Here is a 14,687-nt window from a genome sequence, read left to right as displayed (position 1 = left end):
AAGTAATGAGAATTCTAGGTCCAAGTCAAAGAAGCCTTTAAAACATGTACAGGGCTACAATTGCAATGAAAAGGGACATTACGCAAGTAATTATCCTCACCCGAAGAAAGAGAACAAGAGAGATGGTCAGAAGAAAGGTAAGGCAAAAATTGAGGCAAATTATGCTTCTGGCTCTGAAGATGATGAGTTCAGTCTCTGTGTGTCCACACAAGACTATATGACCGACAGGTGGATTCTTGATTCCGGATGTTCCTATCATATGTGCCCAAATAGAAAGTAGTTTACTTCTTATGAGAGCATTGATGGTGGTTCCGTTTTAATGGGTAATGACGTTGCTTGTAAGACGGTAGGAATTGGAACTATACGGGTCAAGATGTATGATGGTGTAGTGAGGACTTTAACCGATGTGAGACATGTTCCTGAGCTAAAGAAAAGTCTTATTTCTCTTGGTACCTTGGACTCCAAAGGCCACAAGTTTGTGGGGAGAAGGTGGAGTCCTAAATATTGTTAATGGCTCTTTAGTTGTTATGAAGGGTCAAAAATATGGAACCTTGTATACTCGATAGGTAGTACGGTGATAAGCGATGTAGCGATGGGTGTATGTAGTAATGAGTCCGAGTGCACTAAGATATGGCATATCGTTTAGGGCATATGAGTGAAAAGGGTTTGTCCGAGTTGTCTGCGAGGGTTCTTGAAGAACTTAAAGAAGCTAAGTATGGGGTTTTGTGAGCATCAAGTCTATGGGGAAGTAAAGGCAGAGTCAAGTTCAAGTCAAGCAAGCACACGACAAAAGCGGGCATCCTTGACTATGTGCATACGGATGTTTGGGGACCCTCCGGTGGCTTCCAAGGGGAGATAACCGCTATTATGTCTCCTTCATTGATGATCATACCGCTTTGTGTGGGTGTATATGATGAAATCGAAAGATGAAGTGTTTGAGACATTTAAGAAGTGGAAGGCAAGGGTTGAGAATCGACGACGGATAGGAAGGTAAAGACATTACGGCCCGACAATGGTACTAAGTATACCTATGGACCTTTCCAAGAGTTCTCGGCTTGGAACGAGGGAATTGCCGGACACTAGGCGATCACGCCACGCCAGAGAATGGAATGGCGAGAGATGATGAATAGAACTTTGCTTAAAAGAGCAAGATGTTTATTGTCTAATGCCGCCCAGGCAAAGAGTATCAGGCGATGCAATGTCCATGGCGTGTTACTGCATATAATAGGTCACCGCATCAAACTATAGATTGCAGGACACCTTATGAGGTGTGGTCAGGTAACCCAGCTGATTATAGTATTTTGCGAGTGTTTGGAGCAATTCTTTGTGAGTTGAGTATTCATTCTTTGTGAGTAAATTGAGAGACTTGTAATCTGTTATTCCGGACATCTAGTAGTGCTTGGAACTCGCAGTGTAGACGTAGGCAAATTGCCGAACCACGATATATCTCGTCTTGTGGTTTGTTCTTCTTTTACATTAATTGTTTTACTTTATATACTTGTTATTTGATATTGAGAAGTATTGAGATATTGCTTTGAGGGTGTTGAAGTCTTGACTATTGAAAAGGATCGATCTTTGTGTTGGATTGATCCGTTTGTTGTGGATAACGTTGTTTTCGCAGTCATATATTCACAACAGTTTCCAATTAGATTGGGGCTTTATTATAGGCCTCTCCACCGTAAATAAAGTAACTTAAATAGGCCTAGAGGCTCAGTCCAGATCCGTACACAATAGAGTAGAATCTCAAAAATTAACTCATCACTCTTGCACTTCAGTTCACAGCCACGTATACAACTTGTGGCTTCAATATCTCAACCAAAAAAAATGCGAAACGACTCTCAGTTCTATTCTCCTCTAGCCATGTCGCCCGTGGCTAAGAAATTAACCGTAATTGAAGCCACCCCAACTAGCTTTGAGCAATTCGGTCAAGTAATCGAGGCTGCACATGGTGATGAGTTCGGTCCACAAGATGCTCAATTAGACCTCACCCAAGGATCACCCAGGCACATACCCTTTCCTCTTTTTTTTTTTCTTCAAAATTAAATAATTTTTTTTTCTCTTACAATTTTGGGTCCCACAGGTTTTACATAATGCATTTACAAGACCGACCATTTGAGTTCTGTAAAATAACCCACCATGCAAATGTGACTCAGTGTCTTGGCTCAATTGGTGGACATGCTTGGTATCTTGGTGTTGCTAAACCGTCAATTGTGGTCACTTCTAGTGATGAAATTAGTAACAGCAAGAAAGTTGTCAAGTCTAGTTGTGCTGGTGGGCATTATTATGTGCCACCAGTTGTTGAGGATGTTCGTGTTTTTCGAATATCTGGTAACAAGTTTGTGAAACTACATCGTGGAACGTGGCATGCTGGACCTTTGTTTAAAGGAGATACTATGGATTTCTACAATTTAGAGCTCAGCAATACCAATGTAAGTATCATTTATATGCCTAGTACGTGCCTTTTTGTTTTTTGCATTTGATATTGTTGCTCTTACATATTGGATGAGACCATGATTCTTTGTGATTGAATTTTAGCAATGAATGTTGGAAAATATGATTAGGTGAATGAAAATTAAACATTTCTTGCTAGTCAAGTTTCTGCACTTTTATGTGTTTTAGTAAACGCATATTTTTATTTAAGTCAAATTGTTTTTGTTTGGGCTTTTATTAGGTTCATCTAGATTAAAAAAATGAAATGATTCAAATCTTGAAGAATAAATTTGAATGCAGTTACTAGTAATATTTCCTTCACATGTTATTGTCTACAGTTAGAAAGGAAGTTGGAAATTTTATTATTCTTGATCATTATTTGAACGCTTTTTTAGTTTTGTTTGTCAATATTCTAAATTTTTAGATTAGTATTGTGTAGAGTTTAGTTTCGTGTATGCTTGTAGTGGTCTAGTGGATATCAATGGATGATTGTAAAGTTGGAATTTCTCGTCTTGCCAACAGTGTGAAGTCAAGTTTTAAAAATGGTGTCATGGTATTTAACTCTCAAACTTGGCGAGTTGGTAATGCTTCGTGTAAAGCTAAATAGTTAAGTATTTGGAAATATGGGTTGTGGAAAGAAGAGTACATCTCTGAAAATGAGATTTGGGAGCTAATTGAGCAATCGAGAATTCTAGTACATCTCTAAAAATGCTAAATGAAATGAGTTTGTACTGAACGTAGTTTTTGACTTTTATGGGTATTGTAAGTTTGCAGCAACTATGGAAGATAGGGGAATAAGTTTTTTAATTGTTGGAAGAGTCCTACTGCTAAAAGAATGTTGCTAGGTGTGGAAGTCGACAATAGAATTAGTGTTATAAGCCCCATTGATTCGATTCCACCAATGGTTGTACCGGAACAGTTTCGCCTTCATATTTTTCATACTTGGTGCACCAGAATCGGCACGTTCAGCACTGTGATGACTGATCAAAGGCTGTGCAAGTTTGGTGTAATCAGATGTTGCTGAATCACCCGTCTCGAATTAAGGCAGAAGAACATAAGGAGAGTTAGAGGTATACTATTATTTATTCAACCCGATAATTAAGTGGATGCACAATTCTTCAACTGTTCCAATTACTAAGAAGTGTTCTGCTGGTATATCGGAGATTGTGATGAGCGTGTTTTGTGTGACGTTAGTAATATAATTGTTGGTCATTTACTCTTTGGACGTCTATGCAAGTACTGTAGGAACGTCATCTACAATGCATAGCCCAACACGTATTCTTTGTATTAGAAGGAAAACAATCCTTCTCAGACCTTCTTCAGTTAATGGCGATGCACGGATGGGTGCGGTAGACCATCTCAGACCTTATTCTTACTTGCTGTATAAACTAGTGGTGTCTAAAAAAACACGTAGAGGTTTGCTTCAAAGCCTCATACCCAGAATCCCACTGAGGTTATATCTCGCAGGTAGTGCAAGTGCCTTAAGCTATTTTAAGTGTATTTTCTTTTATTCATATTTCATGTATATTTTAAGTTCTAATTTTGCTTTAGTACATTTAATCATATGGCATGTTGTATCTCATACCCTTTTTTAAAATGCATTTTTCTGTTCGCTGACTTCGCTTGTTCAGGAATAGAGGCTTATCTCATTCACCTTTGAGGCTTGTCCCAAGCCTCGTTGAAGCTCTTATGTGTTTTTTTCGACATTGTATCAGTGAAAGTTCGAGCTTGAACTTTTTCCAAATGGGGGAGAATGATGCAATCTAGTGTTTACGTGTACCCAAACTTGGTCCAATTTGAAACCGAATTAGAGAGCCAAATCAATATGGGCGTCAAATTCTTTATAGTCATAGCCCTTGTTGAGTTAATTGAAATATTTTGTTTTTTTTATGTTTTATGCATATCCTCTATTGCGAAATTTTGCTACTAAGTTGATGCATTCTAGGGTTGGAACCCTTATTTTGAGTCCTAATTGGTTCAGAAGCATGTTATTAGGGATTTTCAGAAGCATGTTTGATTGCTATTTTGGTGTTTTTAGCATAGGTTATTTTTAGGTTTATTTTTTATTCCAATTAGTTGTTTTAGTTTCTAAATTGAATTAGAAAGCTAGTTTCTAAATTCATTGGTTCCTTTAGTTATATATGGAGTTGTAGGCCATTGGCCATAATTGGTTGTTGATTAATAAACTTTGTGTTTGTGTGAGAAGGGTTTTCTCTTCTTGTGTGTTTGTTATTGATTATTTGCAGGGTGATTACAATTTACAAGCGATAACTTGTCATCTCCCTTCCCAATTTTCTGGGTTTCAAGTCCGGTTGTCTCGCACAACAACCGTAGTGGCTCATAAGCAACTAGTTCGTGATTCTTCGGCGTCACGTTCATATCTATATGCACACAAGTGCATCAATTTGCTTTCCTGCTTAGTATCTTGTTTTTCAAGTTTCTTAAGGCTGAAAGTTGACTAGTAGATGTTGTTAGAGAAAAGGGTTTTATCTTGTGTGGATGGCGTTTTAGTTAACGTCGTGAATTTGCAAGGAGGTTACACAGTTTTTAGTCTGCTGTCATGCTTAAAAAAATTTAGAGGTGATTCTTCAGTGTCACGTTCATTTTGTAGTTGTTTGCACATGAAGTGCATCAAACAAAATTTTGTTGCTTGAGAAGTTGAGATTGAGTATGAATTATTATGGAATGCCATGAATTGGCTGTTTTTCTTCATATACACTGGAGGGAATATATCTCCTTCATCACAATTTGGAAGCTTTCAAAGTCGAAAAAGCCATTGCTCAAGTGGTTAACACAGAATTTTCTACGATAGCTTTTTAATTGCGTGTACTCAATATGGGAGCCAGCACTTTCTTCTTTAAATGTTTGGAAATTGCTTAGCAGAACATGTTTCTTCATTGAGTTCATACTCGGACAATCTTACCTAATAATTTAAGTTTCTTTTCCTACAAACTTAATTTTATTTATTTACTATCATTTATGTTTTCATTTCACTTTTGTCTAAGTCATAGTCATGCGAGTCCCCCTTTTTATCATATATTGTATTACCTTAGCATAGCAGATCAAATCTTCCTTAATTGTTTTTGCTTAATTGCCACCCATGAGCACTTCTACTCCGACCTACTATTCCAACCCATACTTATAGATAAAGTTGATCTGCCTTGCAACACATGTATCTCTCTATACAAATGAACAATGATCCGTTAGTAGGTCGATTTAGTAGGTCCACCTAAAATTTGATCACAAATTGCAACCACTTCTTAACTTTTAGTGCACTCATCTATAGTAGTAACACTTTACCTGAATGAGAAGACTAAGGTTGGCTGGACTTAAGTGTTCGGTTGATAATGATTGACAAGGAGAGAGAGATAGAGAGGGAGGGGGGAGAGTGAGGGGATGGCGATGCTTGATGGAGCTGAAGGTGGTATGGTGTGGTGGTGTCAGGAGAAGAGTTCACTGTTGAGCTACGGTTGGCATATAAAGAGTTGATTGTTGAGCTATGTGCTTATGCTTGAGCTAATGGTATCTGGAGGTAATAAGTTTCCTGGGACTTGAACTGCAGGTTGTGAGATCACATCACATTTTGTGTTTAGTATATAAAATTTTGATGAAGTTTTTAGGGAGTTCAGTGCTGCAACATTGTACCTATCCATGGTTATGGACTTCATATGCAGATCTTGGCTTGGTTATATTCTCTTGTCATGTTCGCATTCTTGTACCATGGTTATGGACTTCATATGCAGATCTTGGCTTGGTTATATTCTCTTGTCATGTTCGCATTCTTGTACTAACAATGTGTTTTGAGCTTCCTTGCACTAGAAACGGTGAACTAGGAGATTTACTAGGTGTTGTCTTTGTCTTCTTTATGCTTCCTCTTATGGTCTTGAAAATTGTAAGAGAGAAAAGGGCATTTGATTGTAAAAGATTTTTAGGTTTTTTTTATAAATGCAGGTAGGGGTCGCCAGAAACCCCAAACTTTGTTTGGAAAAAAAAAATTGTTTTTCTCTCTACATTAGATAAACCCAATACGTAGCTTCAATGCTATCTTCCCTGCTAAACTTGGCTGTTCTAAAAGTTTATTTCATTGTGGCTTCTCCATTTAGCCCTACATGTTTCAAATGGAACAAAACCAAGATTTTGGTTGAATGCCCTTTGGGTGGCACACTGGCACTTACCTGATTTATTAACTTCAATATGCAACACAGTTTAATGTAATTTTTCTTCGTACTTTAGGCCTTCTCAGCCTACTTTTATTTGTATTCATGATTAGTCTTTTGAACTTAGAAAAAAAGAATGTTAAAGAGAGGTGGTTGATGTTCGTTTACAAAACTTGTAGTTCCTGATTTTGGGTGAAGGTGTTTTCACTGGCACTTCTCTGATTTCTTAGCTTCAATATGCATCCGGAACTCGGAAGGCTTTCTGATTTCCTGTAATATTGTTTTGTCGTGTTCAGTCTACGACAAAAACAAGTTATCGTTTGACTTCTGCAAATAGACTCACACTGTATGTGAAATGCTTATTACTACAGAGGTAGTGCTAAAAACTAATGTAAAATGGTTACCTAGATGACGCCATCCACTGAGTAATCCCCAATCAAATTTGTTTCAATTGTTTATTTATTGCTCCTCTTTAAATTTGGGCATTATTTAGTTTTATATAAATTTGTGTATCTAAAGACACTTAGAGAGATTAATCCGGATAAACAACAACCATATCTCCTTTTATGCCTATATATTGGGAATAGAAAACCCAACGTAGGTTATCTCTTTGATTCTTCATTATCTCTTCTCTCCATTAATCATTGGCAAGCTAAAATAGGGTTTGTGTGAAAACAAAATCACTATTTTAGTAATTGTGGCTACGACAACGAGAGACAAGACGTGTCTTTAATCGATTTCGATTCCACTTCCGTGAGCTTACTATTCTATTTGGACAAAATATATGTGCACTATTTGTCTTCATAGATGAACTCTTGACTAGCCAGAATTACAAGTTACAAGTGAGGCTTTAAGAAGAGTGTAATCCGTGAGAATGATTGATTATTTTTTTAGGGTTCATACTCCTATTTTCGAAATCAAATTGCACAGATGTTGAAGTTTCAACCACTACTTACATCACAAAGTTTCAGAATGCTTGCTAAAAGAATTCCGTGATCAAGGAATACGATCTGTTGACGATTTCATGCTTAAAGTGGTTTTTCTAATACGACGAACATATTTTCTACGTAGGTGGTGGATCATACAACACACGACTTAAAGAAAGAAGAGGGACTGGTTTTTTCTTGTGATGACTAAGTGGATAAGTTTTTGGTTACCTTAACTTGTATAAATATTGTTCAAATACTAGTTGGATCTCCCCTCTTATGGTTAGTGACTTTGTTATGTAACAGTGAACTAGTGACAGTAAATGCTATCACGTAGCGTTGTAAATCTAGCAGAACTCTAGCTGGCTAGCAGAGTTGGTTCAAGTGCACCACAATTTTAAAGTCTGAAGTTCTGAGTGTCCTTGGAACCCCATCTTCTTATGTGATGCACAGGAATTGGACGTGGTGCTTAGGCTCCTGGGTATGAGTTATCCACGTTAAGAAAAGCGAGACTGGAGCTTTCAGCATAAATACAAACATGATTATTGGTAAATTCATTCTTGTTGTGTAAATTGTTCCCACTATGAGTTTCATCTGTATGGATCTGTATGGAAGAATGGCGAAGCGTCTTGTTCATAATCATGGCATTCTCTCACCTTTTACTCGGTCCATTTATTGTCTTCATTTATATGAAAGCTTATTTCGGTAGTTTAATTGGGCACTCATCAAATTGGATTGGGCAGCCCCAAAAAAAATCAACCGGTCTCGCCATAATGAAACCTCCGGGTACCGTTTGAGTGTACACTCAAACGGCTTGAACATATCGTTCTAGTGTACATCCACGCAGTCTGAGCTTATCGTTTGAGAATTGGCTCCTGGAATCTCCATGGAACGGTCTGAGCGTGTCGTTTGAGTGTACACTTAAACGGTACCACCTCACATGGATCGATTCGTATGTTGTTGGACTGACCGATTCGTATGTTGTTGGACTGACCAACACATTCACTTTGGGAGTACAACGACCAATAGAGTTGAAAGGGCTCAGGTGAAGCGTGTACTAGGAAATGCAAACTGTCATGATTTTTTGAGTATGTTTAGTTTTATCCAACTGATTCTAGAGATCCAGGTGTCCGAGATTAGAGCTACCTTCTAGAGGAGTGATTGTAACTCAGCACCACCACCAGATTTTTTTGTTTCGTGAACTCAGAGGCCTTGTCTCACGCAAATGTTTGGACTTACTATTTGAAGAAATAGATACCCGCGTAAAACGTGTTAAAGATAGAGAGATCAGGTGTTGGTGTTATTTGCGCATGAGCCATGGACTGCTATGTGCTTATGAATTAATTGAGTTTGAAGAGCAAGAGCGGTTAATCCCTTTGACTGCTATCGACCCTTTTGGAAAATATTGTCTGCTTCTCCCAATGTGTCAGTGGGTATTGGTCTCGATGTTACACCTTCAATCGACTTGTTCATGAAAAGGTTTGCAATGGTTTCTGGAAAAAAAAAAAGCAGAGGGTTATGATTAGGAAGCTTATGGAAATTGTCGTACTATAAAGTACATGGCTAGTACCGCCTTATTAGGAAACAAAAACCAAAGGTCGGCCGAAAGGTAGTTGCAGGAGAAAGCTTCCAACTGGATATGAAAACTCTTCAAAGTGAGATCCATCTCATTTTGAACATTTTCAACGTGACCATGAGGAGTGGGTCTCGTCACAACAAAACACTACGCCCACCCAAAACACCCACACCACACCAAGAAAGAAGCCTTCTCCAAAAACACCCACACCACACCAAGAAAAAAACATTCTCTAAAAACACCAACCCAAAACACTCACACCACACCAAGAAAGAAGCCTTCTCCAAAAACACCAAAAACAACCACACCAAGAAATAAGGATTACGGATTACGAAATGTGAAAGATGGGGTAGACTTTGGAAAGATGAGGGGTCCTAAGGATTACGGGTTGTATATTCCTGAAAAAATGCACAAATACATTGTTAGAGTCAATGACTCTGTTGGCGATGGCAACTGCGGTTATAGAGCTTTGTGCATTGCATTAGGAAGAAGTCAAGAAGATTGGCCGCAGATAAGAAAGGACTTGTATCAAGAGGTTATTGACCACCTCCCACTTTATTGTATTTTGTACACTCAAAATGAGGTTGTTTATGTGAAGAAAATAATCCTATATGAAGAAGGTTACGCACCCTTAAATAAGTGGATGAGCATGCCCTTTGTTGAATACCTATTTGCTTCAAGATTTAATGTTGTCCTCATGTATTTAGGAGCTCGTCAGTGCTTCTTTATCATGCCGCTGAGAACCCAAGAAAATCCTGAGAGAGTGAAAAAACTGTTGGGTAGCGCACATGTTGGTGGAAATTATTTTGTCAATGTTGAACTTGTTGAAGATTGTCCGGTTCCTCTAGTAATGCGCCAATGGCTTAGAGCTCGATATGATATTGCTGAAAGTTGGAATTTGGCATTCACAGCAAGGCAATTGCAATTTATGGCATTGAGCATTCCCAATCTAATATGGGAAGATGAGCCCATTGAAGACCCAACAGTACATGTTATCGACTAAGTTGTTCGTATGTTGTCAATATGATATTTTGATGTCATTTGTAAATTAATTTTGACATGTTATTTTGATGTAATTTGGAACAAGTGTAATTTGATTTTATTTTTATGTTATTTGGAAATAATGTTTGCGCTTTTATTTGAGTTGATTTGGAAATCAAGTGATCGACTAAGTTGATTCGGACGGCAATCGAGTGATTTGGAAATAATGTTCGTATGTTGTCAATATGATATTTTGATGTAATTTGGATTAAGTGTAATTTGATTTGATTTGATTTGATTTTACTTGATTTTACCCCAAACGATATAGTCAAGTCATTTTACCTTTGAACCAAACAATATCAACTGGTCGTTTGACCTTTGAACCAAACGATCTGAACTGGTCAACGACATGGCTGGGTCGTTTAGATAAAAAAAATTTAGAATTTCATTTTGTTTTTACAACACTTTCATATCCATACAACCACACAAACATCCATTCATTCCAAAATTCATTCATTCAAATAATAACAAATTCCACTTATCATCCATTCATTCCAAAATCAAAATTCATTCATTTAATCCATCCATTCCTTCCAAAGTTACAAATTACAAAATTAACAAAGTTACAAACCCTAAAATGAAACAGATCATGAATTATAACGCCTACCACTGTACTTGTACCTAGTCAAGTTGTATGCCTGTTCAAAGGAGGACCTTGCTTCCTCTGGAATATTATTCCTAGCCAATTGCATACCTCTCTCTAGCATGCGACTAGTTTCATCAATGACGTCATTCTGTCGAAAAAAGAGAAATCAAGATAAGTTACCAATCGAATGCAAAAAATCACAATTAGATAAACTCAATTAAAAATCACAATACTCACAATCAGTGTATAGTTGGGAAGTGTCTCTAGGGGGAAATGAATAAAAGCATGCTCATGGTTTTCCAATCGAATATGAGAATTCCTCGCATACCAAATCATGTAGTTTGGATGACACTCCCATGGATAAGACGAGATAGGTCCTAGATTGCAGGGTTACATCACGTGATTCTGCCATGACTCCCAGTAAGTTCCCTCAATATTGGTCCATCTCACCGCATACCCACGTCCTGCTACAGTTCTTGTCCTCCAATTTGGTGTTGGAGAATCTACGGGTATAAGTTGGATGTGACCCAACTAACGCATAACCCTTGCGACAGCGTAAAGCTCAACAATGTTGAAAAAACATATCAATCCCTCAAAAAATGCAATGTCATCGATCGGGTTTGTAGCTCTGACATTATTGTAGAGATGCCAATCAACCTGAAACAAAATCAAATGTGTCATTAACAACTTCAAAGATCAATTACTAAAAAAAATAATATAAACAAACTTAAATACTTACATTAAAACAATTCATATCATCAAGTATCGCTCGATAATATTGCAATGCATGCGTTGTATCGTCATAGTGTAGAGTGACTACTGTGTGTCTATGAGCACGCGCCTGAGACAAACTATAGTCCATGTTTGGGATTGGTCTGAATACCGGGAAGTACTCATAGTTCCACGCCTAAATATATATATACACAAATAGTTAACATATTGATAGAGTAATAAAATTAACATTAAAAATAATCTCTAAAATACTAAAGTTTTACCTGTAGAAGAGTCATATAGCCTGTAACCCCTTTCACCTTCGCACATGTGGCAGCCCCAAGACCTCTATACAAAAATGCCGAAATTGCTACACCCCATGCGTACTCTCCTATCTCACTGAATTTCAACAACGGCCTCAGATAACATAGAAGCACTCCAGTCCCAGACTTGTCAGTAAAAACGGCAAAAAAAAAAAAAACATGATAAAAGCTCTAATAGCCTGTTGGACTTCCTGCAAACTCGAGGCCTTCTCCACCGCCTTCCCAGCAACGTTACATATGGGCTTATCATGAACCTTGTTAGCAAAATGCTTCCAAAGGAATTCTAGCCTTACTTTTGAGGTGAACTTGCTAGCTTCTATCTCCGCCTTAATCAAATAAATAGGGAGACCTAGACCACGGTGTAGGAGATTTATCGATTGTTGTAAGTTCAACTCATTGTCCCCTTGCACCGCTCTTCCTCTAACTGTGACTCCACAGATTTGCACAACATCGTCCAAAATCACAGTCATCTCCCCAAATGGCATATGGAAGGTGTTAGTCTCCGGATGCCACCTCTCCACAAACGCAAAGACCAATGGTGGATCCATATGGTCGTGATAACTTAACACGAGATCATACAACCCAGCCCTTCTCAGCTCGTGGGAAAATCTTGGAGACTTTCTAAATTCATTCATGAAATCCCATTGGCAGAACTTCGCTAAGTGCAAAACACACTTCAACGCTCCGTGATCCTCCTAAAACAACCAAGCACACATTAAATATATATGAGCAGAAACAAAAGATTTTTTAAAAGAAAATCAAAGTACTAAAGAAAATCAAAATATTACCCTCTTCTCCCAAACATCGCGAGTAACATGCACCGCATAGTCATACAACAACTCTGACTCATACGGGCAACCCCCATACTCACCTCTTTTGAACTCCAAATCATCATTGGATTTTCTCACAAAATCCAATACCATCATTGGAAGAAAATGTGGTAAAAGTTGTACCACGGTACAACTTTTACCACATTTTCTTCCACATTATCATCCTGCTCCTCCTCCTCATCCCCATTGTCATCCTCTTCATCACCCTCCTTTTCCCCCTCCTCATCACTCTCCTCTTCCCCCTCTTCACCCTCAGCTCTCGTCTTCCACTATACTCTTCCCATTATTCATATTTATATCTAAGCCTACATTGTTATCGCTATCTACATTATCTTCACTCGATGAATGAACTTCATGAACCTTTTTTTCAACATGGTCCCCTCTACGCGCTGATGCTGTTAAGCCCTCTCCCCTTTCTCTCTTTCTTTCAGCCGCATCACCACTAGAGGAACCGCTGCCTAACAACTTCTTCACACCCTTGAATGTAGTTTTCGTTACATTCTTCACATTCTTTGATCAAGGACCCATTGCTACAAAGAAAAATAAAACAAGTATTAGTAACTATAATAAGTTTAATCAAATCTAAATCATATTCTGATTTTTAACACTACTATTACAGTTCCAAAACCTCCATAGTCTTCCGTAATACCCTTGCCCAACCTACATTCCATGTATGTTATGCCTGCTACTCCTACTAGTTAAGTTGTCATTATCCATAAGCATAGACCCTATGTTAGAAACTTTTGTATACATACCGTCCACCAAGCTCTTTATCTTTAGGTGGGAGCACAGGGGACATCATCTTTGAGTGGAAATGCTAGTGCTCGGGACTTGTTATAGTTTACTAGGATTTTGTATACTTTTTTTCCCGTAGTAAATATATCTTAATCTGCTGACTTAAAAATAAACTACAGTCATTCAACTAAATATGGTGTGATGGTTTCCTGAGGAGTAAATAAACCCTAAAAGTTATAAATCACTTGCCAGCTCCTATAATTCCATTAGAAATTTTTTAATTTTTTTATTGGGTTATTTAGAGATTGGTCCTACTTATTTAGGGGTATTTCGGGATAGGTCCTAAAATTATCGATTATTAGGCTTTAGTCCTACTTTTATCGATTGACCTTGAGTCAATTCAGTTGACCGTAGTCAACCCATTTTATAATAATATAATTTTTGTTTTTTATGAAAATGGCCAAACTACCCTTTCTTTCTTCTTCTCAATTGACCCATTAATTAATCAATGATAAACCTTCAAACATCAAATTCAAAGAGTGAAATGAAAATGAAAATGAAAACATCAATCCAATCCAATCCAAATCGAAGTACGACAACAACAAAGACATAGAAGACTACTTGTGGTATACGATGAGTCAGAATCAAATTTTAGCAATCCAATCCAAAAGAGAACAAAAACAGCAACCCAACTTCAACACCCAAAACCATTTAACTTAGGAGAATCAAATATGGATAACCGATATGGATATTCAATTAAGAAGAAGGAGCAGCCTAAGATGCAGATGAAAAGATGGCCAAAGATCTTATATTATCTGTCCCCCTTCTCCCCGGATGTGGCTAGCTTGAAGCTGACCAAACGCTTTCTTCATTTTCAATGAGCTTTAGCTTTCCTTGAGTTGGCTGCTGGGTCCTTGTCCTTAGGGCATTCTACTCTCTTTTTCTGGGGAAGAAGCCAAAGGAAAATGACACTAGCTGAGCGCCCGACTTCATAAAAGTAGCGATATTGCTCTCCTCGAAGATGACATAATATTTGTACCACAAAAGGCTACCAACTATGCCATCGGGGAATCGAGTCGTAGCCATGGCTAGAAGATCGTCATCATTACACGCCGTCGTCCACGATCCTCTTTTTTCGGCTGGCGGGGAAGTTTCACCTCGGCTAGTTAAGCGGTGAGCCATCACCTCGCCAGAAAGACTTCAGGGCTTTCGAGACCAAAATAGGTCGATTGCCTAAAATAAGGGGAGGGTACATCACTTTACGCCCTTTGCGCTAACAGAGAGAGAACTGTAAAATAGCTCCATGCCGGAAAGGTTGGATGAAGTGCCGGGAATTGTCCCTTAAGAAACTAAGTAAGCGGATGCAATGAAG

At 38.1% G+C, this 14,687-nt stretch overlaps 1 protein-coding gene across 5 annotated transcripts; it reads left to right on the top strand.

The window, feature by feature from the left end:
• The first annotated feature begins 1,720 nt into the window (after positions 1-1,720).
• Positions 1,721-10,202, top strand: LOC147474790 (uncharacterized). 5 transcript variants are annotated; one of them, XM_086583848.1, is made up of 3 exons: positions 1,721-2,003; positions 2,081-2,429; positions 9,797-10,202. In XM_086583848.1, exons 1-3 carry the CDS (start codon positions 1,825-1,827, stop codon positions 9,827-9,829), a joined length of 561 nt encoding a protein of 186 aa, XP_086439974.1. In that variant the 5' UTR covers positions 1,721-1,824; the 3' UTR covers positions 9,830-10,202. The 5 variants fall into 5 exon arrangements, with proteins under 5 accessions (XP_086439974.1, XP_086439977.1, XP_086439976.1 ...); XM_086583851.1 differs by lacking the exon at positions 9,797-10,202 and adding an exon at positions 7,820-8,152; XM_086583850.1 differs by lacking the exon at positions 9,797-10,202 and adding an exon at positions 4,062-6,121.
• The last annotated feature ends 4,485 nt before the right edge of the window (positions 10,203-14,687 follow it).

This window comes from Coptis chinensis, chromosome 9 (genome assembly GCF_015680905.1).
Source record: "Coptis chinensis isolate HL-2020 chromosome 9, ASM1568090v1, whole genome shotgun sequence".
NCBI classification, from domain to species: domain Eukaryota; kingdom Viridiplantae; phylum Streptophyta; class Magnoliopsida; order Ranunculales; family Ranunculaceae; genus Coptis; species Coptis chinensis.
Note: the sequence above shows the minus strand (reverse complement) of the source record. Positions and strands in the feature narration are given on the sequence as shown.